We start from the raw sequence: 22,812 nt of genomic DNA, 5'->3' as shown, positions 1-22,812 counted from the left end.
GGGGCAAGATCATTAATGTTGCATGCCACTATGGGTGGTACATGTGGTGCTCACTAACTTGTAGCGCTATACCTCCCTAATATTAATATGTGAAGAAAATTTTCTTCTTAAAATTGTACCTTAAATGCATTGAAAAAACAATCAACTTGGTTTTTCAAAATATTTTTCAAAATATTTGTTTATTACAAAATTTTAAAATACACCACATACAGGTCCCTTAGTGAGTTTACATAATTAAATTTTTTTTCTAATAGAAAATTTCTATTTTTTTCTTCTTAAGTTTTGTTTTTTTTTTTTTTTTTTTTTTTTTTTGACTTGTTCTCAAGTTGAAGACCTATTTTCTCTTTCCTCCTACTTCTCTCTTTATCTTGTACCTCATTCCATCTCCTTAATGTGCAGTACCAAATAACTGGTCTCAAGATGAAAACCTTCTCCCAATTGCCCATAAATGGACCCTATATGAGGAACCTTTGCAATTGAATCTTATTTCTTCTACATTGCTAGATATAGAGCAGGTAAGCTCACCCCTCCCCAAATTTTTGAATACCCAAAAAATCCAAGATGGCCATGTTTTTGTTGCAATTAAACCATGTAATGCAAGATAGATCACTGCTTTTGGTGCACCCAAGCTTTGATAAAACGAGCATATCTTCCTAAATCCACTTTTTTACCCCTTCTTTGTAGGAAACCCTTGTTAGAAAACATGCAAATCCACTATATTACCTTTCTTTGTTTATTTTAGTTTTCAGTCTAATATTGTTGCACCTTTTTACTAGTGAAATTTACAAAATCTTGAATTTTTAAAGATGTTCAATGATACTAGAAAAGAGTACTGGTATTGGCCATCTAGAGGATCAGTGAGCGTATGATATCACGATCAAAATATGGAATCTTTGGCTGAGTTATGAGTGTAGAGTGATGTAACAATCCGATCATTAGATATTCGAGTGATTGCTTGAATTTGTCAAATTCAATCATATATCCTCCCATATATAGACATATATTACTACATATATGTAAGTGCCCCCTCTTAATAGGCTCTGTGCATCTAATTTGTAATTCTAGTTCCTTCAATCCTCTGTTTTGCCTCTTGGCTAAATCTAATTGAGCTTATAGCACATTTCTGTGATGGAACTAGGAACAAGTGTTTTTGTTCTTCCCACTCTGTGTTACATTCTTTCAAATTGTTGTCTAATAGTGAGTATAGCCTTGAAATGTCCTGTGTAATCACATATTAGAGTGCACCTTATGTAATTAGGAGTTGTACCCATGCAAAGATTCCTTGGGAGATCAGAACCAGAATAGGGATCAACAACATACATTAGAAGAGAATCCTATTCACAATGCACTGAAAGCATACATCACTGAGGAGAGGAAATGGAATCAAGCAGATTAAAAAATGCACGTAGTGTCTCTTTCAGAAATTTTAGGCACTGATCGATAATAGAGATTTTATACTTAATGCCATAAAGTTGACAATTGGATAATGAAAAACCACCACCTCAAACCATTAGGAACCCATAATTCAAAGCAGAACTAAGACACCATTCAGAAGATTTATAACAGGGAGAACTATGAAAATGGCAAAATGCACATCGAAGAGAGACACAAATAGAGAAACAGAAGAATGATGAGAGCCCTCCAAAAGTACTCAATAATCTTCACCTTCCTCTTCATCATCATCAACACCCTCAGCCCCAACTTCCTCGTAGTCCTTTTCAAGAGCAGCCAAATCCTCACGAGCTTCTGAGAACTCCCCTTCCTCCATACCTTCACCAACATACCAGTGGACAAATGCCCGCTTTGCATACATGAGATCAAATTTGTGGTCAATACGAGAGAACACCTCAGCCACAGCTGTGTTGTTGCTTATCATGCACACTGCACGCTGCACCTTGGCTAAGTCACCTCCTGGGACCACTGTTGGAGGTTGATAGTTGATACCACACTTGAAGCCAGTAGGACACCTACAAATTCACCCACAGGGAAGTATTAGATTCCAGACGGAAAGGACATGGAAGAAAATAATATCATAACTCATTTATATGAACAAGAAGACATAGAAGCCATCCATCCTACATATGCTGGACATGGTTTGGGAGATAACTTCCAAAGGACATTTTTCTAAATCAATCTCAACAAATTATTCCACAGTGGAAACCTAATATTCAGATTTCACTCCTATAAATGATCAAGCATTTGTAACACTTGTCCTTCAATTACCAAGGCTATGGCATTGGCAAGCTCCGTCAACACTCTCCATCCCTTATCCCAGTATAGATAAGGGAGGACTGCATCATGTTTGCAGATAGACTTCCTTCAATGAAACCATTTGAACATGAATTCTGACAATTTGCATTTCCAGTATGTTAGAAAACAGGATTCAGGCCTCAAGAAGTTGAAAAAAGGTTTAGATGAGTAGGGCTTTTTGAGTAGAAAGAATGCTCATCACTCACCAGTCCACAAATTGAACTGTCCTCTTGGTCTTGATCGTTGCAACAGCAGCATTAACGTCCTTGGGAACAACATCTCCACGGTACATCAAACAGCAGGCCATGTATTTCCCATGCCTTGGGTCACATTTGGCCATCATGCTTGAAGGCTCAAACACTGCATTTGTGATCTCAGGAACTGAGAGCTGTTCATGGTATGCTTTCTCTGCTGAGATGACAGGAGCATATGAGGAAAGCATGAAATGTATACGAGGATACGGTACAAGGTTGGTCTGAAATTCTGTAACGTCCACATTGATGGCTCCATCAAACCTCAACGAAGTAGTCAAAGATGAAATGATCTGAGAAATCAAGCGGTTCAAGTTGGTGTAAGTTGGCCTCTCTATGTCTAAGGATCTCCGGCAAATATCATAGATTGCTTCGTTGTCCAAAAGAACAGCCACATCTGTATGTTCGAGAAGGGAATGAGTGGAAAGCACACTGTTGTAGGGCTCCACAACTGCTGTGGAAACCTGCAATTCAGGATAATCAAAACCAAATACAGTTACAAAACTAATGTCTCAAGCTCAAACAGAAGTATTGTCTCAACTAGTCACAGAAAGATAGATAATTAACTCTGAGTACATGTTATCATGCATATATTAATCAGAAGTTACCTGTGGAGAAGGATAGATTGTGAACCCAAGTTTTGACTTCTTTCCATAATCTACGGATAATCGTTCTAATAGCAAAGAACCCAAACCAGAACCAGTGCCACCACCCACAGCATTAAATACCAGAAACCCTTGCAAACCAGTGCAGTTATCAGCTAATTTCCTCACTCGGTCAAGGCATAGATCTACAATCTCCTTCCCCACTGCAGCACAAAACATCAAAATAGCTTAGAGAAAGAAGAATACATTGTAAAAGGACCAAAGTAAAAAACTTGAGATGCAATTTACCGGTGTAATGTCCTCTTGCAAAATTATTAGCAGCATCTTCCTTCCCAGAAATGAGTTGCTCCGGGTGAAAAAGCTGCCTGTAGGTCCCAGTCCTGACTTCATCAATGACAGTGGGCTCCAAATCCACAAATATAGCTCTGGGTACATGCTTTCCAGAACCAGTCTCACTAAAGAAGGTATTAAAAGCATCATGTGCAACACCTACCGAAGTATCACTGCAAGGACAACAAAGCAGTTAGAATCCACAGTGGGCCTGCTTTCCTCGGTCAGTGTAGAAGGAATGTACTGACATTTTCACAAAAGACAAACCCTGTTTATGATGATCCAAATTTCATAGATTCAACAATTTAAACCCTCCCAAAAAACACCAACAAAAAAGGAGGTCACTATTAGAAGGAAATAACTAAAAGGGAATTCGACAGGACAAATTCTTCCATGATGGTATCGATTGTCAGAATTTGCAATGGCACCACCAACTGAAAACCAGAAAGCCCTAAAACTTATCCAGCTCCAAGTACACATCGATCTCTATGAACGGGAAGCATATTGACTACCACTAAGAAACATTAGAAAACATAAAGTTAATACAACCTTTATATTTCCATTTTGATGTCACATTAGAATCACAATGGAAAACATCATTTAAATCAAATACATTCTACATCTAACAAAATATATATATATATATATATAATGAAGTCACCAAAATTTTCAAGACCAAAATTGTTTTTTAAAACAAAATTGTATAGAGAGCAAGAGCATCAGCAAACGGGAGTCTTCCAAATTATCTGCAAACCATCTTTGATGCTCAACGCTTTGCCAGATGCAATAACAGATTTTTTTTTTTTTTTTTTTTTGAAATGGAGGGTTGGTTCGAAGTCCTCATCCTCCCAGATCACAGTAAACGAAATAAGTCCCATCAACAATACGGAATTGCCAATTATTTGGCCCAATTAGATTAGAAATGAGGTTGCAATTCAAGCAAAACAACCAATCTGAAACGGCAAATGTAGTTGGTAAATCATGAGATCCTTCCAACTAAAACGTCTATCATCAAAGCAGAACTCGACAAAACCTAGAAATGCAAAATCGAAGTCTCCAAAAAGTACTTCTGCGTACAGATCCGGAGGAATTTTCTTCAAATTCAGAACAAAACTTCACAAAACGATCGATATGGACAAGAAACCGAACAGTTTCTCAAGTCAACCAAAAAATCACTCCCATAGAAAAAACTAGGAAGAAGAATTCAAAACTCATAACAAAACAACCGTCAATCATCCCTTCCATTATCACCATTCACATTCATAAACAGAGCAAGGAAGAAGAATTCAAAAATCATAACACAACAACCTTCAATCACCCTTCCATCATCAACACTCACATCTATAGACAAAGCGAGGAAGAAAAAATAAAAATTCAAAACTCATAACACCACAACCGCCAATCATCCCTTCCATAATCAACCCTAATTCCAATGCCGACAGAAATTAGAACAGAAAAATGAAAATGAAAGGAAATTTCGATACCTGGGCATCATTCCATCGGGCTGAATCCCATGTTCGAGGCAATAGAGCTCCCAGCAAGAATTCCCAACCTGAATCCCGGCTTGTCCGATATGGATGCTTATGATCTCCCTCATCTCTCCAGATCTAGAACACCAACAAGAAAACCTAAATTCTCAGACCTCTCTACTCCTCTCTTCCTCTCCTTTTTCTTCTTAATCGAGAAAGAAGAAGAAATTGGAAGATCCTCGCTACTACTAAAGAAATTAATAAGAACAGGTAGCGATCGATCCAGAGAGAGCGAGAGAGAGTGTGTGGACAGAGAAAGGAAAGAAAGTCTGGCTTTGACCTAATGACCTCAATAACGAAATTTAATAAATCAATGGAGTCCGAAAAAAGGCGCCAACCCATTTGTGGGCCCCACAGATTCGATAATTGTCACTGTCGGCGGCCATCGTTAGAACTTAGAACCACTAAATTACCCTTCTAACATGTAGTATAACACCCAGAACAGAATCAAAAAGGCAATAACACCAACTCTTCTTTTATCGATGGGTGGAATTATTTTGGGACTCCATTATTGTTATGGATCTACAGTGATGACATGGAAAAGAAGAGCCCAAGAATTGGATCCTTAAACCATCTTTGGATTTGGATTCTATTCTAGGTTAAGAGGTTCTGATCAACAATTTGGAAAAAAACAGATAGAGAGTATAAGGGTATTTTAGGAACTTCATTCAATAATGAGAGTATCAATGTTTTATTTTTTACGGATAAAATGGATGAGTTCATACCACGATGTCCTATCATTAGAAAAAAAAAAAAAAAAAATCCTATAATTTTGAATCAAACAAAGAAGGCTCCATGATTGCATAATACTTGTGCTCAGACATAACTATCCATCCTCCTATGTATGTGCATGTGAAAATCCTCTGTCGCACTGCATTGGTGCAGTGAGCAACTGAACGGTTGAGAGCACCTCGAGATGTGTGTTCAGGTGCTCTCAGCAACCTAGATCCTTACCACACTAGTGTAATGCGATAGAGAATGATTATTTATGTTTGTGTAGAGGTCACACAATTAAATTGCGATATCTTGCCCATTTAAGTTATGAAAATTTTTGAAAGGCAATTTTGAAATTGGCCAAGAAACCCCTTGAAATTATTTATTTACTGCCCTTAGCTTATGATTCAGAACTTGAATCTAATCCAAATGGGTGGCCTTACCAAATTAAGCAAGCCTAGGACAAAGTTGAAATTTCAAATATTGAATCTGTTGTTGCCATGTGTGGTCTTATGTATCATATGGCTAGGCTGTCTTTGGTTGGGAACCGTTCCTAACAGTTGACAGCAAGGCATTTCTCACATAAGATATTTTTTTTTTGACAAGGTTGGTATAATCCAACAACAACAAATGATAAAGAGAAGAAAGTGGTTGGAGCCAAGATTATTAGATTCGAATTCAGGATCTGGATTGGGTCCACTAGAATCAAAATCGATCGAGAATCTACGTAATCCTAAAAACCCTAACATGGATCGATTGCTCGATGAGTTAAAATTAGGCTTCATAGATTCAATCGATATAATTCCGATTCTGGAAACCTTAGTTGGAACCTCTTAGAAGTGCTGGCCTTACATTTTTCATGTCTCATGTCAATGAATGAGAGAGAGATGGTGAGTTCTCAACAAATGAGGTAGCTTAGCTTAACCACCACCCCCTAGGGTCACTATAGTGGCTGTTTGGTCGGGTGGTATATCAACAATAAACAGTTAAGTCAAAGGGTTTCTTTTATTAAGTCTTCAATAACAGCTTACCTGGTTGGCATTTCTAAAAAAGAATTTTAGGAGAATCTTACACCTTTCATTCCGTGTGACTTGCTTGGAGGAAGTTCAGATCAAACTATGGGTCGGGTTTGAGAATGACCCGGGATTGAACCCAGTCTTCTGATAAATGGGCAATGTGGATTATTTTGTTCCTGTCTTATACCTATATAGATTAGATGGGCTGTCTGGGCTGTTGATAAGATAATGATATATCTATGTCTGGGCTGCTGAGAAGAAAATGATATATCTATGATATGATTCCAAATACTTTCCATCAAAGAGTTGTAAAGATTTTGGATTATTTTAAAAATGGCAAAAGAAAGCTCCTTGTCTCGTGGTCTGCGTCATTGTGGGACCAATGAAGGGACGCATATAACCATCAACAGGGATTGGGATATTTGTATCTCATAAGGGTGGGAGTATCATTTCACACTTTTTGTATCTGGACATAAGAGCCACACAATCAAGGTGCGTTCTTTTTCCATATAAATATCTGCTTAGGTATGTGTTTGAATATGTTCTAGTATATTTATGGCTCCAGTCTGGTATCTGTTTTCCCTCCTAAAAATAATGTTAGATTGTTGATGTGGGGAATAAATAACGTTGGGCCAGTATTTGCTTATACCTAAGTTGAAACAGTTATATGCTCATAGGAAACCATTAATATTGATATTAGAGTAATATATTTAGTGTGTAAAATAATGAAATCTAGCTGAATTGATCTCGGTCGATTCCATTTCAATTCGGGTCAGAGCAGAATCAGTATGTATCAGTCATGATTGGCCAAAATATATCCTAAGATTAGAAATTCACTATGGACCAATTCAACCGGATTGGTCGAATTCAATTTGAATTGATCAATCTGATCTTGTTGATCTTTCAAACCCTGAAAAATATTTTATTCATTGTACTCTACACTCTCTTACAATGATTTTTTTTTTCAAACAGTATTTTTTTCTTTAAAAAAAATAATTTAATAATTCATGTGAGAACTGAGAAGACGCAATGTAGACCTTAGGCTGATAGGCCCTTTTCCCTTAGTTTAATCATTTCAAGCAATCGTAGTGGTCTAATTAATCTAAATTCAATATTTAATTATCATAAATAATATTCAAGTGGCCAATGGGGTTGATAGCCTAGTGGAAGGAAGCCCCTGACCCATCACCCCTCGAGTCGATTGGTTGTGGCTGTAAGTCAGTATGTCGGCTTTGGCCTATGATTTATAATCACTATCATGGAACACCTTTTTTTTTTTTAACAAAAAAAAAAAATATATATATATATATATATATTCAAATGTATTTTATAGTTTATACACTGTCATCACACTCGGCTTAGTGATCTGTTTGGTGTGAGTTTTGAAGAATATAAATTGAATTGACCAGCTCATAGCCGAATCAGTTTGCAGTTCTCTTTCCTCGGCCTTAGGCAGCTCAAGCCCATGGTGAAGTATTTGAGAATAAATATGACTTACTTCAGCCCACGGCTGCCTAACCTGAGCCCAGCCCATTCACATTCTTCAAGATAATAAGGGTTGAAGAATGAAGATAGAAATAAAGGAAAAAAGCAGCACACTATGGGGTTTCCCACTTTGATACACTTTCTTTCTTCTCAATAATTATGTGGATTGCTTATTGGATTCGTCTCCTTCTGTCTATTCATTGGTGAGGTTTTCCACTTTAGTATTATAAAAAATTCTATGTCCATCGGAAAAAGTACTAGTGGTGCACTGATTTGGGCATTGGCCAGAACACTCAAATTTAGGTTATGTTTGGTATGCATTCTCCGAATACATTATCATTATAGAGTGTATTTTGAACACAATTCTTCTCTATTATCTCGCTTCATAATGCATTTTAGACTCATAAATTATTTCGAAAATGCATACGAAACACAACCTTAGTTCTTAGGCTCTTTTGTGTGGTTTTTTTTTTTTTCAACAAGTTACACTCTTGGATAGTTGGATGCCTCATTATATGAAAAAAGAGTTGTAGACATGGATTGGGGATCGGTCTCAGCTGATACCGATATGATATCGATACTTGAAACCATGGCTGTAGATGTTCCCAATGGAATCCTTCTTGATCCTACACAAAGCAGGAGACACACATCATGCATGTCATTTTCCTTCCTCGAAATCGCATCACTAAATTTTTCATAAAGAACACAATTGTGAGAAGATCATAAAGATGTGAGTAGTTATGGTTAGGGTTCAAAGAATTTAGTATTGTGTCTAGGTTTTTTTCTTTTTTTGGGTAAAATATTGTGTATAGTTTTGGTAGGCTAAACTTAAGAGCATGTATGGTTTCCCCTCCCTCCAACCCCCCCCCCCCACAAAAAGAAGAAGAGGCAAATATGAAAATAATGGCTTATGTTCATAAAACCTATAGAAAATGTAGATTGATCCATAGGTGAGGATAATTATAGTAATACAAGAAGGTGGCAATAGGCAAATAAGCTGTACAAAAAACTACTTATGCATAGTAGTTTTTTTTTTTGGGGTTTCCACGCCTTAATCCCTCTGTCTATACTGACCCCACAACCGCATGAACCAGGTCATACCAGGGTTGAAATGCAGTGAAAAGCACTAAATACTCTCGTGTGAGCGGCCCCAAGAAGGTAAGAGGAGTTGAACTCAGAACCATACGCTTCCTAAGGCGAAGATCCCTTGTCAACTTGGCTACCCCTTTGTAGTTGCTTATGCACAGTAGCTAGATAATGTACAAGAACTCTTAACAACTTGGTTATTTTCATGATAGTCATGGAACCTTGAAGGTTCTCATCCTTAATTGCCCATTGTACTGCTTCCCATGGTCTTCTTTTGGGTCCCTCTTCTAGGCCTCTCCTTTTTCACCATTAATTCGTGTTCCAACACCTTTTTTTTTTTTGGGTTGAGGCCAGTTTTTAAGCTCTAGCTAGAGCTAAGGGTGTCAAATTGGAACCGAAATCGAAAACCAAATCCAGTTCCAGACTGAATAACCTGAACCAAATCCAACCCATTATAATATGGTTAAATCCTACATTTGAAATAAGTATTTATAATTCGGTTCGGTCTGAATCTGGATCTATGCCAAGAACCAGCGGATTTAATCGAAACCGGACCGAATAACTCAATGTCACTTTTTCCTCTTTAACTAAAAACTTGACATAACTTATATGAAAACCCGATATAATTAATCACCTAAATGATAAATCGTTTTATAGAGTTACAATTATAGTCTAACTGTGAAACCCTTTTTTTTTTTTTTTTTTTTTTAAGTTTTTGTTGCCTTGGGACTCATGAACCATGACTTAAATAATCTACTTAACTGTAACTCTTCAAGTTTGAAGTATTTTGTTCTTCCTTTTCTCACGATTAGCATAACAACGACTCTGTTGCAGTGACTGAAAGCATCCCTTCTTCCTTTTTCTCACGATTTCCCAATGGCCAACTGGTCGATTCTTCTCAACAACATTATAGCAGGTGGACTTCCATTTCTACAATGTTGTACTTGTTTGATTTTCAATCTCCAATAGTGTTGTAGCTTTTTGTACGAGCTTTTTTATCTTTTTGATATATATGTGTTTTTTTTTTAAACGGAACTTGGAAATTATTACTGTTTATCTATAGATAGATATAATGTTGGGACTCATCCAATCTGCCACATTGCAGATAATTTGACATTTGAGACAAATCTCAATAGGCCATTGAGCTAGGGACATTTGCCCTTGTTTATTGCTTGTTCTTGCATAGGAACCAGAACCGAATAGGAACCGGATAGACTAGGTACGAGTATCAATTTTTAGAATCGAGATGGGACTTGGTCCGGTTCTGGATCACACTAATAGTCCTTGGAACTGAAACCGAAACAGGAGTGAATACCTGGTTCCAGACCGATTGACACCCTTAGCTAGAGCATAGATAGGATAGACTCGATGATTTATAGCTATATATGTTGCAACCATATATAGCCCATATACCATCTCTCAGGACCATTGGTATTAAGAGCACACCATCAGACTATCTTGGGTCTAGAGTCTCTGGACTGTGGAGGCTCTCCAAGAACACTAATTAGTCAGCTTGGACCTCAACACAATGTTGATGCCCCAAGAGGAGAAGATTTCTTTAATTCCTTATATTTTTTATTATTAAACTTTTCCAATTTAAATTTAAGGGAAAAGATTCTCACGATGTATTTCTTCTCATGCTCTCTTATATAATAGAGTCCATACCGACATTCTCTCTATTTCCAACAAAATGCCGGGCCCCTTGATGAACAAATCCATCTCTCGTACTTTCATTGGTGCGCTTTCTTATTCTAATGTCGTGAGAAACCTCTCCCCTTAAATTTAATGTATTTCCAAATCTTGGGTGGGAGGTGGTGGTGGTGTGAAGGGATTCATTGTTATGACCATTTCTTCTTCTTTCTGCCGAAAACAAAACAAATATGTTGATATCTTGGGAATTATAGAGGCATGCTCTCTCTCTTCTTCTTCTTCTTCTTCTTTTATTTATTTTTATTATTATTAAGGTAAAGATAGAGAAATTAGACATGGTCTCACATTGGTATCTAGAACATTAGATGTATCTTCATATGTCATTAGGCTATATCTCTGTATAGTAACTTAAGCTTTTGAGTTAGACCTCCAAATGGTGTTGTATGAACTTTTTCCCACTTTATTTAATTGAACAATACATGAAAAAGTCAATTTAAGAACTGTTTATTTTAAAAAGTCACCTTGAATTAGTACATTATCCATTGAAATTCTTTTTTCTAAGAGTAGACTTTGGTGTGATGAGAACCTAAAAATTCTCGAGATCTATTTTCAAAGACCTTGATTTATATATAATTTTTTTTTAAAACCTATTAAGCATCGATTGGCTAGCTTATTGGGCATTAGTAGGGCCAATGACCACCTACTCTTACACACTATACATCCACTCACCTGAATATGAAAAATAATAGATGCACTCCACTAATTTACTTGGCGATTTCCACTTTTCTCTCCTCATAATTATTTATTTTCTAAAAAAATTAATGCCCCCGCAAATCAACTTGGGAATAAAAGGAGAGCGAAAGATGATCAGTCACATGAATGTTGCATGTTTATCAGTTATAAATCATGCCATACAAAATTGTTGGGACAAGGCTTTGTTTTTGTTATTGTTGTTGATACAAAACTGGATGTGGACATTTTGTGTAATGGATCTAAACTGAATTAGTGAATCCTATCTGATGTTAAGAGATGATAAGGTTTCACATGAAAGCACCTCTTCCTTTTTAAAATTCATTTAATAATTAAAAAAGTAGTGGATATATGGTGTGGTATAACATGGTTGAAAAGGATTTTTGTTTTGAAAACTTTGGATAATTTAGGTAGGGAGAGCAATGGAGCATACCCCACCTTTTGTTGCCTTACTTAACAGTTATTTGTTCTGAAATCTTATTACATCATTCCACTACATGGCAAAAATTAGAGTATGCTGATTGGAAATTGAGTCTAGGCATAAGAGATTTTTTTGGACTGAGTTTTCCTCACCCACTGGTCCCACCATGATGAGAGAATCTCTTCATCCTTTTTTCGTGGTTCGATGGAAATCCTGGCATAGTGCCAAGGTCCAAGGGCATTTAGTATTTCCTATAATAAGAGAGCAATTATGACATTCCAATGGTGGGAATAATGGTAAAAAAATTTCTCTAGGGAAAAGATTCTTGGACTAATCTCCTCTTTATGTGTAAAGATCATCGTTTTATCGCTTGTCATTTATATGTTCCCTTTCCTACTTGTTCAGATAACTCTCTCCCTGCCTCCCTTTTTTTTTCCTTTATAAGATTATTCACTTTTTTGAGAAAGTTTTCCCTCTTGTTTGCAATCTTATATTACTCCTATATGCGAGAATCCAAGAGTAAAAGTAAGAAAATTTTCACTGTGGGCATGGGAAACTCACTGGTTCCCCTAGTTTGCAATCTCATATTACTCCTATGTGATGAATGTTTGAAGTGCCTTTGGCAATTGGCATTATTGTAATCTCGTCCAAATGCTAGAACTTAGGAGTAAAAGAAAGAAAAATTTCTCTACGGGCAGGGGAAAATTCAGTGGTCCCCCCTCCCCTCTTATTTTGGGTTGAATTGCTACATACATTTGGGTTGCATGCCAACACCTATCCCACTTGCTACCATTTAAAGGGTGGATAAAGGTATTTATGGAAGCAAAAGGGACATGTGTTTGGCACTTGACCTGTATATGTAGATGAATGTACATGCATAATATCCAAATTATTTTTTCTAAAGGGATAAAATTCTCCGCCTAGCCTCTACCACAGTTTGTCTCTTTCCTCCCCTATGTAAAATGACCTATATGAGAGAGAGAGAGAGAGAGAGAGAGAGAGAGAGAGAGAGAGAGTAGGTGGAGTTAGCGTTCCCCCCCATAGAAAACACTCTCCTTGAAAGGAAATAGGTCCTCTCTAGGCAGGGGTGGCTGGGGAGGGACCAGCAAAAAACAAAATAGGAGAGAGAAAATAAGGGGTTTCACTTTCTCTAGCTATCCTATTTGGTGCCTTGTTGGTCCCTCTCCCATCAGGGTGGTTAGAGAGGAAGGGGTTCCTTTACAACACAGCAAGGGTGGCATTGTAAATCTAACACCCTGAAGCACCACTTTGGGAAGCATACCATGTGTTGGGGTCTATGCCCAAGTGCTCCAAACCGTTGAATGTGCGTTGCCACCTCTACCATGCCATAGAAGAGTTGGATCAACGGAGAGCGTCTAAATCCAAGGAATGACAGCACCTTCTCTCTCTTTACATGAAATAATCTTACTACCCTTCCACATAGGGAACCATTCCCTCCTTGGATGGATCTGCTCCCCTATGTGAGGATGGATCTGAACCCCATTGGAGTGTGGGACCCGCGTTCCTCTACGCTGCTTGCTCGGAAAACCTCCCTTCTTGTAAGCATGGTCCACGAAAAGCCCGTATGATCCACGTGCATGCCTTTATTGTTATAAAAAAAGGCGGTAGGTTTTAGGCTTGTGCAGTGTGGTCATTGGTGTGCCTTGAATCTTTTTTATGTGGGCATGGCTTTTGCGTAAAGTATCTACTCGGAAAAGTTTGAAGAGAAGGTAGAGAGAGAGGCCTACAGTGGAAGTGTTGGTTTCATATATTTGGCCAAGTGCCCCAGCCTGTGGGAGTATTCTTTCCTTCCTTTCTGTTTTTGACTTTGGAGTCCACGAAACCCCTCTTCTCTCTCTTGTTCTGCTCTTGTTTCAGATCGAAAAATGGGAGAGAAGTCGCAAACTAGTGGTGTCTGGCCTACTGTGAAGCCATTCGCTAATGGTGGAGCATCTGGGATGCTCGCCACCTGCGTTATCCAACCAGTGGATATGATTAAGGTATCATCTCTTGCTCCTCCTTACCATACCTGATGGATCTTTTTTTCTCTCTCTGAAATAACATGTTTCTTGAGGGATTGAGCCTTTTCTCTTTGATGGGTACTCATTTGTTTTAGTTTTATGATGATGAAGCTGGTAGTATTTTGAGGATCTATGCGACGATCTGGTGGATTTGATTTTCTTCGGATTCTTATTCCTATTTATCTTTTACAGGTGAGGATTCAGTTAGGTCAAGGCTCCGCAGCCCAGGTGACTAGGAATATGCTCCGAGAGGAGGGCGTTAGAGCATTTTACAAGGTCTGACTCATAGAATGCTGGAAATTTGAGATGGTTTTTGTCTTTTTCCCATCTGGTTCTTTTTGAGATTTGGGATCTATTGTTTATGATTGTTTTAAATTTTCAAATGCCAAACTTTTTCACTTGATCCGGATCATTGATTAGAAGAAACAATCAAAGTTTGATAGATCCAAGTGTATGGGGTGTAAATCTCCATCTGAAATACGCCATTGCTAGTATATTTTCCCCCCTTTGAGGATATGGAACCAAATTGTTGGTGGGAGTGGAGAGAATAATTGTAATTGGGGTTATATGTTGTAGTTTTGGGATTCTCTGTCAGAATATTTAAACTGAAACCAGAGGGAGCTACCCATCAGAAGATGGAGGTTCATTTGGTTCATTTGACTTCATGCAAATGGCTCTGTTGCTCTGACTATACTTACTATTTCACAAGGGTTGCTCACTGGCCAATTACTGTTGTGTTCCATGTGCTAGTCATCTTGATTATGCAGCTATTGGTGGGAAGGTTTCTTTGAAAGTCCGGAGACTCTTTTTTTGGGACACCATCTGATTCTGTAGATGACAATAGTAAACCCTCTATTGGTTTAAAAGTGATCCATCCATTTATAAGCTGATAATTTACCTCTTGTTACATGTCCTCTTATTAATGTAAAGTGCATTATTTTCTTGAGCAGGGGTTGTCAGCTGGGCTGCTCAGACAAGCTACTTACACAACCGCACGACTTGGATCATTCAGGTGAGAAGTTGTGGAAATCAATTAGTGATGTATTAGAATGCCATGGTATTCAGCTAATCAACCAGAGAAACATAAGAAGTGTTATGCCTATTTATGGTAGTTATGAATAATCTATATTTTATACTGAAAATTTTGGTGAAAATTACAGCTGATTAGGAAACTATCTTTACCTCGAAGTTCCTTCTAATATTGAGGTAATTTAGTCATAGTGTTCCTTATGTGTAGCTCCCTGCCCCACCCCCAACCGATTGGGGGAGGGCTTTGTAAACAGAAAAATCTTGTTCGGACAAAAGAAAGCTGCAGGCCCTAAATGCCAATCTGATCTGCACTCGAGCTTATCAGCCAGGCTATGAGCAGTACTATTAAATTGTTGGGTTCTCTCCGGAAGCTTTCTTGGTCTGGTTTATCTTGGATAAAACCAATTCGAGCCTCTGGAGGGTGATTCAATTTAAAAAGAGTGGATAGATTGGAAATTTCTTCGGTGATGTGATGATTAGGTTGTGGGAGCTGATATCTATGCATTCTTTAGAAAGTGAAAACAGTTTATGGGGTCTCCAAAAGCTGTCACTGTTCCAGACCAGTGCTTCCACTGACCACTGAACTTAGGTCAGACTGTTTGGACCATTTTTCACCATGAATGATGGTCATCACTAGCTCCAGGAAAATATGACACAGGATCGTTAACAACTATTGGCTGATCAAAGAGAACCTGGTCCAGTTGTTTTGTATTACTGCTCATTTAACCATACGTTGAACTCTTACTACCGAGGTTAAAGTGAACTGATGGAAAATTCCTATGGTGAGGTCTAAGGTTTGAAGGCATTGCCCTTTATTTTACATACCAGTATATAAAGTAAACATTTGACATTTACACAATTTATTATATATTATAACTAATGTAGATTGAATGATGAATCTGCAAGTGATGGGCTCTCTTAAGGGTGGGAAGAAGATTCTAATATGAAGACTAGATTTAGAACAAATCTAATGTTCAATTCATTGAGGCTTCGGTCACTGGTTCCCGTCATTAGGTCATCAACATCCTTGCCCTTCCAGCATTAGGCAGGCGTCAGCCCCCATAAATGGTCTTAAGATTTTGCGGAGACGTGTTTTTTGGTAAACATATGCCCAGGAATCTATTCAAATCTGAAGAAAATCTTCCACAAAATATGATGGATTATTAGTTGTCCTTGACCAGAATTGATTGCGATAATGAATACTCTAATTAAGTTTTTTGGGGTCTTATGATTTGATAGTTAATTAGTGTCTAGAGATAAATCTGCAAGTTTATCCCTTCTCAGATTAGTTGTTGGGAGGTGGATTAATATTTTTCCTTAATGAAGAAACAAGAAATGGATTAAATTGGTTGTGCCTTATCACCATGAAGATAGAACACCATTATGTTTAAGTTTCTGACTTTTTATTTCCAGACGTATAAATGAAAGAAAACGCTACTTGTGGAGCTAGCTTGCTAATACACCAGCAAAATTATCTTGAATCAATTTCGATGCAACTGAAAATATCAAAGAAACCAATCCTTCATTTCTGATATCCGGTCTTGTTGATGAAACCGATCAACTAAATTGGACTAACCAACAGAATAACATGAAGAAATGGGCCTATATACCTCCCTGATTATCCAATCTCTTGATATAAAGGAACTGGAGAATAAACTCTCAATTCAAGCTTTCTTGACCAAAACAAGGGTCTTGATTTATACTCAGTTACTCAGTCATGTCTACAAAGACTCAAAACTTCAGATTTTTGAATAATTAAAAAGCTTCTAAATGGACTTTAAACGTTATAGAGCAATTGTGTTCCTACTATTTTCATAAAGAAATCCATTTTAGCATTTTTATGAGAGTTTGAGTTTTTTTTTTTTTAATCTTGAGTTAGTTGGCTTCCTCACACATCCTAATGAATAGCTACAACTCATGTACTGTTTGTGCCTATGATACTTAGAAATGAGAACCTAAGATGGACTCTCCTATGCCTGACAAAATGTTAAGTCCAGCAACATGCAATAGAATTATTTGAGGCAATTTATTGTTCTATGGAATAGCATATTACTTCAAAAAGATGAAATAATACGTTTTCCTGTGTATTCTGGGAATTGACAGTTATCTTCTTCTCATTCTTTCTATACGCTGTTTTTTTGCCAATTAGGATTTTGACGAACAAAGCAATTGCTGCTAATGATGGGAAGCCTCTACCTCTGTACCAGAAAGCTCTTTGTGGACTGACAGCTGGAGCAATTGGAGCATGTTTTGGTAGTCCTGCTGATTTAGCACTCATCCGTATGCAGGCTGATGCCACTTTGCCTGCTGCACAACGGAGGCATTACAAAAATGCATTCCATGCACTATCCCGCATAGTTGCAGATGAAGGAGTTCTGGCACTCTGGAAAGGAGCAGGTCCTACTGTAGTGAGGGCCATGGCATTGAATATGGGCATGCTCGCCTCTTACGATCAAAGTGTTGAGTTTTTCAGAGACTCCCTTAATTTCGGTGAAGCTAGTACAGTAGTGGGTAATATACTTCACCATTTCTTTGCTAATGACCGTAACATTTGAAAATTCATAACATCTGAATAGTCTAGTAGTGCGAGTAGTGGGTAAGATAGTTCATTCTTTTTGTCGAACTATGATGACTCATCATTTCCTCAGTGTGCTTTTGGGTTGAGATCTGTTTTATTTTTACTAAAAGGACTCATGTAATGTTGTGAGATTTTTTCTCTCCTTTGTCTTCTATGGACAGACATTTATTCCTTATATCTAGGAAATAGACGAGTTATATTACAGGTGATCAAGCTGCTAAATACTGTGGGGCCCATTGTGTTGAGTTTCTGGATCACTTCTTCTATTTCATTGCTGTCTTAGTGCTAGTATTTCTACTAGGAAGTGTTAAGTACTTTAAAGGTCGTATACAAATCAGACTAAATAAAGGAATTGGTATCAGGTGGCATATTGTGTAGTCTAGATGTTACGTCTCTCTTTGTTCCTTTTTTTTTTTTTGGGGGGGGGGGGGGGGGGGTTGGTGTGGTGGGTGTGTAAAACCTGAAACCTTATACTGCTAACTGCCTTCTTTCCTTCTGCGGGAGCAAGTACTGTTTAAGTTTGATGCTAACTGTTTTTTCTTTCTTGCAGGAGCAAGTGCTGTTTCTGGATTCTTTGCTGCAGCCTGTAGTTTACCATTTGACTTTGTGAAAACTCAAATACAGAAAATGCAACCCGATGCCAACGGGAAGTATCCATATACTGGATCTATGGACTGTGCAATGAAAACTCTGAAAGCAGGAGGACCCTTCAAATTCTACACAGGGTTTCCTGTCTATTGTGTCAGGATTGCTCCCCATGTCATGGTATTCCCTCCCCCCCCCCACCGCCGCCCACCCCACCCCTTTTTCTTCCTTGTGTGTGTTGCCTTGAGAATTCTTATTTGTTACGCTTCCAACATAATGCTTTCTCCTTCTGGTTTTGATCATTGGATTTTGTTTCACTTTGTTGCTTTATGAAAATTTGTTATATTGACTGTGATTCTCGGATATCGTTCTGCAGATGACGTGGATATTCCTGAACCAAATTCAGAAGTTGGAGAAATCGGTTGGATTGTAGAAATCCAAGTACTAGAATTTTGCTTGGGTTTGGAGCATCAGTCACTATAATAAGATTTTTTGCCTTTGTCCTGTTAGTGAGGGCTGGTTTTGGCGGCTTTAGCAGCCCTCGACCATTGCTTCTAGAAAATTTGACAAATTTAACTGGATTAGAGGGTTAATAATCATTGGAGTTGTATCAGAAACAATTGTTTCTGACTTTTTTTCCTCTTTATTTTCAGCAAAAATTGTGGGTAGGGATATTTATAAGTGTAGCTAAATTTCTTGGCCCATGAAAGTGGTCATGTTGCTTTGATATGGCAGACTCAAATCCATTCCATTTAATGTTATAGATGAAAGAACCCATCACTTGCTTAGGATACAGGTTTCTGTTTTTTTGCTTGTGCAATCAATATATGTACTTCAAAATTTGTGTCACAGATTCCCTTCCTTTATCCATTGAATCTGGGAAATCAGTTCTGATTGAATGTTAGAGAATTTGATCCTGATTTAAGGAGCTGAAAAAGCTAAGGGCAGGCTTAATTGACTATAGGAGAAGTAGCGATGAATGACATGCATAGTTTAGGTCTTGTCCCAAGTATGACCTTGGATAGTCTATTGAGGGCAATGATCAATGTAGCATACCCTATTTTCTCTTGACTTATTAGGTTGTGTCACTTTCCTCTTACTTTCATTTCATTTTTCATATTTTGTTGTTACTTCAGTTGTCCTTTCAGTGTTTTACTCGGATACATGTAGCTGACCCTATTAAGTGGAGATAAGGTTGAGTGTGTTGTTTTTTGGAGTAAGTAAAAGGGGTCTGATATGGTCTCTTTTAACAAGTTGGAGGAAATTAAAAAGGACTGAATTTCGTTTTTACCCATGGTGTAGAGATTCTTAGCCATTATGCCTGTTCAGATATGAATGTGGCGGCAGAGGCAGACCTCATACTAAAGGGTGGAGAGAAGAAAAGATAAAAGAGTTTACAATAGGGGGGAGAGAAGGAGAAGGATGGTCTGTGATTTTCTCCATGAAACTTTCTCAAATTGGAAACATTACACTGAAAAGCTCTGTTTGTCCCAAACCCTGATCATAATTCCCATGTCTATAAATTTTTTTTTTTTCTGGAATTTGTCGTCATTTAGGAGTTGTGCAAATGATAGTCTGTATATGTATTTAGAATTTGACACTCTTTGATTATCCCTCCTGTTATTCACACAAGTTTTTTTTCGAAAAGAAATTACAAATCACTAAATGAAAAAAAAAAAAAAAAAAAACCCACATTTTTTTATAGGGAAAGTCTTTCTACAGTGTTGGCCACCATCCAAGGGTCATTAAACATCTCTCTCACCCCCTATTGGACAAAGTTGATTATACACCCCAAGTGGTGTGTATACATTTTCCTACCCAACTAAAGACCCTGTTCTGAAGAAAAACTCAATCCTTTTTTTATGTAAGAGAATCAAGATAGAACCGAGTAGAGACAATTACAATAATCAATAATTATCAGTTTTGGATTAGGTTTTTTAAATTGAACTCCTTATTGACCTGAAATGCGATTAAGCTGATATTTGAAGTAGCCGAAAACAGTCAAAACTAAATCGAACTAATCATTTAATACTCCTAGACTTCACTATAGGAAGATAAAAGAAAAAAAAAAAAAAAATTAGATCCAGGACATAAAAAGAAAGGTAAGAGAACACTAACCTATTGGTGTAAATATACACCAATATACAGGCCAATGAGAGGATGCACGGGAGCATCTTTAGTGCAGGGCAACATAATCTTTATGCACCAGTTTTGTCTAGGGATAGACACACACAAGTGGATAGTGTTATTTTTTCCTTAAAAAAGGGTTAGGAAGAAAAAACGCTTTCTGTTGATATAAGGACATGTCTAGACATAGCTGATGCAAAAAGATTATACCGTCTCATACTAAAGATGCTCTCATATGCTCTCTCATTGGCCCATGTATTAAAATGCAATTGCTTCAGTAAGTCCTATATTTTCAATCTCTTGCACAAGAACTTTACATAACAAGTAGGTTTATTAGTAGATGTAAAACAAAATCAAACATACTTATCTTGTAATTAATATTCGTCCCATTCGGATCTGGTCAGTAGAAAGAGGCTTCATGATTCTTCTGTGAGGCACGAGAGGCTAAGCTCATCCGAAAGAAGGGAAACACGAAAACCCAGTGACCACATTAAAGGGAAAATAAGATAAAAATGGCTGCAAAGGGAACTGTCAAGGCTGTTGCTCTAATCACCGGCGACAACAACGTCAGAGGCTCTCTTCAGTTCCTCCAGGATGCCAACGGTCTCTCTCTCTCTCTAAACATTAAATATGGGCTGGGAATTGGTTGATCAATTAGTAAATATTTTTTATCTCTCAAAAATCAAAATCGACTGGGAATTTATAATCAATTTGTTTGATTGAATACAGGAGCTACTCATGTCAAAGGGAAGATCATGGGCCTCTCCCCAGGTCTCCATGGTTTCCATATTCATGCACTTGGTGACACCACCAATGGCTGCAATTCCACTGGTGGGTCATTCTCTGTTTGCGTTATCTTCTGTTAATTACCTTCCATCAATCTTGACTTCTACCTGTTTCTCCTCTTTTCCTGATTTCCAATGGATGTTCGATTTGCTTACCCATCTTGCTTCTGGATTTTGATCGATTGAGGTGTCCCTTTGCTTCAGGCCCACATTTCAATCCACTGAGTAAGAATCATGGAGCTCCTTCTGATCAAGAGCGGCATGCGGGTGACCTGGGAAACATATTTGCTGGCCCCGATGGTTTGTATACTTGCCTTCTATTCTATCTACTTGCTCTCCTTGGATTCTGGTAAAGAAGTTTTTTTTTTTTTTTTCCCCCTTCTTAATCTAAATGAAGCTGGATTTCTGTCTTCTAGGAATTGCTGAGATCTCCATCATGGATAAGCAGGTGGTGAAATTCATTTTCTATAGACTATAACTTGAACTGTTATTTCAACCCCATTCCTTCAGATGTACATCTTATTCTTGTGAAAGCATTGGTATTCTCAAAAGATTATTTCTCCTTTGTTTGTGAATTTGTAGATTCCTCTAAGTGGCCAGCATTCAATATTGGGAAGGGCAGTTGTTGTACATGCTGATCCTGATGATCTTGGTAAAGGTATGAATTCTTACATTCTTCTTAAATTCTTTATGCCTTTCTGAAAATTTTACAGGCTCCCTAGCTTAAATCTCTAAGACCTCTTCTGGTCAATACTCATTTTACTAGATAGAAAGACACCAGAAAACCTTGGGACATCATGATGCATTGCAAAGTGGTTCTGGTTGGATAAACAAACAATACTGACTGCTATAGGTTGAAGAGGCTTATGAATCATTAAAGTGCAATTGATCGATCATATTTCATCATTTTCAAATTGAGTTCACGACAAGGCAAATCTTAATGAACTTTGTCATAATTTTGGCTATTTCTTAGCTGTCCTTGAGTATCAATCAGTGTGCGGGCAAAAGATAAAACTCATAACATATCCAACAATGGTGAAAAAACTAATCTCCTGACTTATTCTATTATTATGATGTAATCCATAGCTCAGGCTTTTCGGTAGATAACAACATAACCTAAGACTTGTCTGCAAAATAGGAAATCACCAGTTTGGACCTGGTTGAGCCCCGTTCATTTGATACATTCAAGGGTACCAAAAGGAGAGCTTTTGATATAATGATCAAAAGTGCTGTTGGGGGCTAATTTATTGAAGAATGGAAGAGTTGGCTGTGGAAAAGGTAATGGTCTAATCCTTTTGCAAGCTTCCCCTCTAGAGAATGCCCAAAACTCAATTTTTAGGGACTGTCCTTGCCTAATCTGGATGTGCCAACTTCTGGGTTCTTGCAGATCAAGCAGGGTGCTCTGCGAGCAATTCTATATTAGAGGATTTTATGGTTGTCCTACATATTGGAACAATTTCGTTCTGTAGGTCTAGTTGAGGGAGCAAGGGTGAACATAATCTGAGGGAATGGACAAGGTGATGTCAAGTTCAATGGTGGTGAGATGTCAAGAGGGCTATAGGAGTTTTAGGATTGATGAGTTTTTTTTTTTTTTTTTTTT

At 37.7% G+C, this 22,812-nt stretch overlaps 3 protein-coding genes across 3 annotated transcripts in view; 2 read left to right on the top strand and 1 right to left on the bottom strand.

The window, feature by feature from the left end:
- Window positions 1–1,434: 1,434 nt before the first annotated feature.
- Window positions 1,435–5,226, bottom strand: LOC122061647 (tubulin alpha-5 chain). The gene is made up of 5 exons (XM_042625060.1): window positions 4,921–5,226; window positions 3,395–3,609; window positions 3,110–3,309; window positions 2,457–2,965; window positions 1,435–1,967 (listed from the first exon to the last, which is right to left on the bottom strand). The coding sequence occupies exons 1-5, from the start codon at window positions 5,031–5,033 to the stop codon at window positions 1,652–1,654; spliced, it is 1,353 nt and encodes a 450-aa protein (XP_042480994.1). The 5' UTR covers window positions 5,034–5,226; the 3' UTR covers window positions 1,435–1,651.
- An 8,520-nt stretch (window positions 5,227–13,746) lies between these two features.
- LOC122061697 (mitochondrial dicarboxylate/tricarboxylate transporter DTC-like) lies at window positions 13,747–19,088 on the top strand. The gene is made up of 6 exons (XM_042625114.1): window positions 13,747–14,087; window positions 14,301–14,384; window positions 15,059–15,120; window positions 17,287–17,648; window positions 18,266–18,480; window positions 18,677–19,088. Exons 1-6 carry the CDS (start codon window positions 13,974–13,976, stop codon window positions 18,731–18,733), a joined length of 894 nt encoding a protein of 297 aa, XP_042481048.1. The 5' UTR covers window positions 13,747–13,973; the 3' UTR covers window positions 18,734–19,088.
- A 1,720-nt stretch (window positions 19,089–20,808) lies between these two features.
- LOC122061698 (superoxide dismutase [Cu-Zn] 2) overlaps window positions 20,809–22,812 on the top strand; it is a 3,321-nt gene continuing 1,317 nt past the window's right edge. The window contains exons 1-5 of the mRNA XM_042625115.1: window positions 20,809–21,030; window positions 21,157–21,258; window positions 21,417–21,512; window positions 21,629–21,660; window positions 21,795–21,870. Coding sequence (XP_042481049.1) covers window positions 20,940–21,030; window positions 21,157–21,258; window positions 21,417–21,512; window positions 21,629–21,660; window positions 21,795–21,870 — 397 coding nt within the window. The 5' untranslated portion in view covers window positions 20,809–20,939. The remainder of the gene's footprint in view (window positions 21,031–21,156; window positions 21,259–21,416; window positions 21,513–21,628; window positions 21,661–21,794; window positions 21,871–22,812) is intronic.

This window comes from Macadamia integrifolia, chromosome 14 (genome assembly GCF_013358625.1).
Source record: "Macadamia integrifolia cultivar HAES 741 chromosome 14, SCU_Mint_v3, whole genome shotgun sequence".
Lineage (NCBI taxonomy): Eukaryota > Viridiplantae > Streptophyta > Magnoliopsida > Proteales > Proteaceae > Macadamia > Macadamia integrifolia.
The sequence above is the reverse complement of the archived record's forward strand: the minus strand, read 5'-3'. Positions and strand labels throughout refer to the sequence as shown.

Excerpts from the sequence above, each read along its gene's own strand:
- LOC122061647 (XM_042625060.1), bottom strand. The coding sequence starts at position 5,033 with ATGAGGGAGATCATAAGCATCCATATCGGACAAGCCGGGATTCAGGTT. Across the intron at positions 3,310-3,394 it reads TGCAAGAGGACATTACACCG|TGGGGAAGGAGATTGTAGAT; the intron begins GTAAATTGCATC and ends TTTGTGCTGCAG. Across the intron at positions 1,968-2,456 it reads ACAGTTCAATTTGTGGACTG|GTGTCCTACTGGCTTCAAGT; the intron begins GTGAGTGATGAG and ends GTGAATTTGTAG.
- LOC122061697 (XM_042625114.1), top strand. The coding sequence starts at position 13,974 with ATGGGAGAGAAGTCGCAAACTAGTGGTGTCTGGCCTACTGTGAAGCCA. Across the intron at positions 14,385-15,058 it reads GCGTTAGAGCATTTTACAAG|GGGTTGTCAGCTGGGCTGCT; the intron begins GTCTGACTCATA and ends TTTCTTGAGCAG. Across the intron at positions 15,121-17,286 it reads GCACGACTTGGATCATTCAG|GATTTTGACGAACAAAGCAA; the intron begins GTGAGAAGTTGT and ends TTTGCCAATTAG.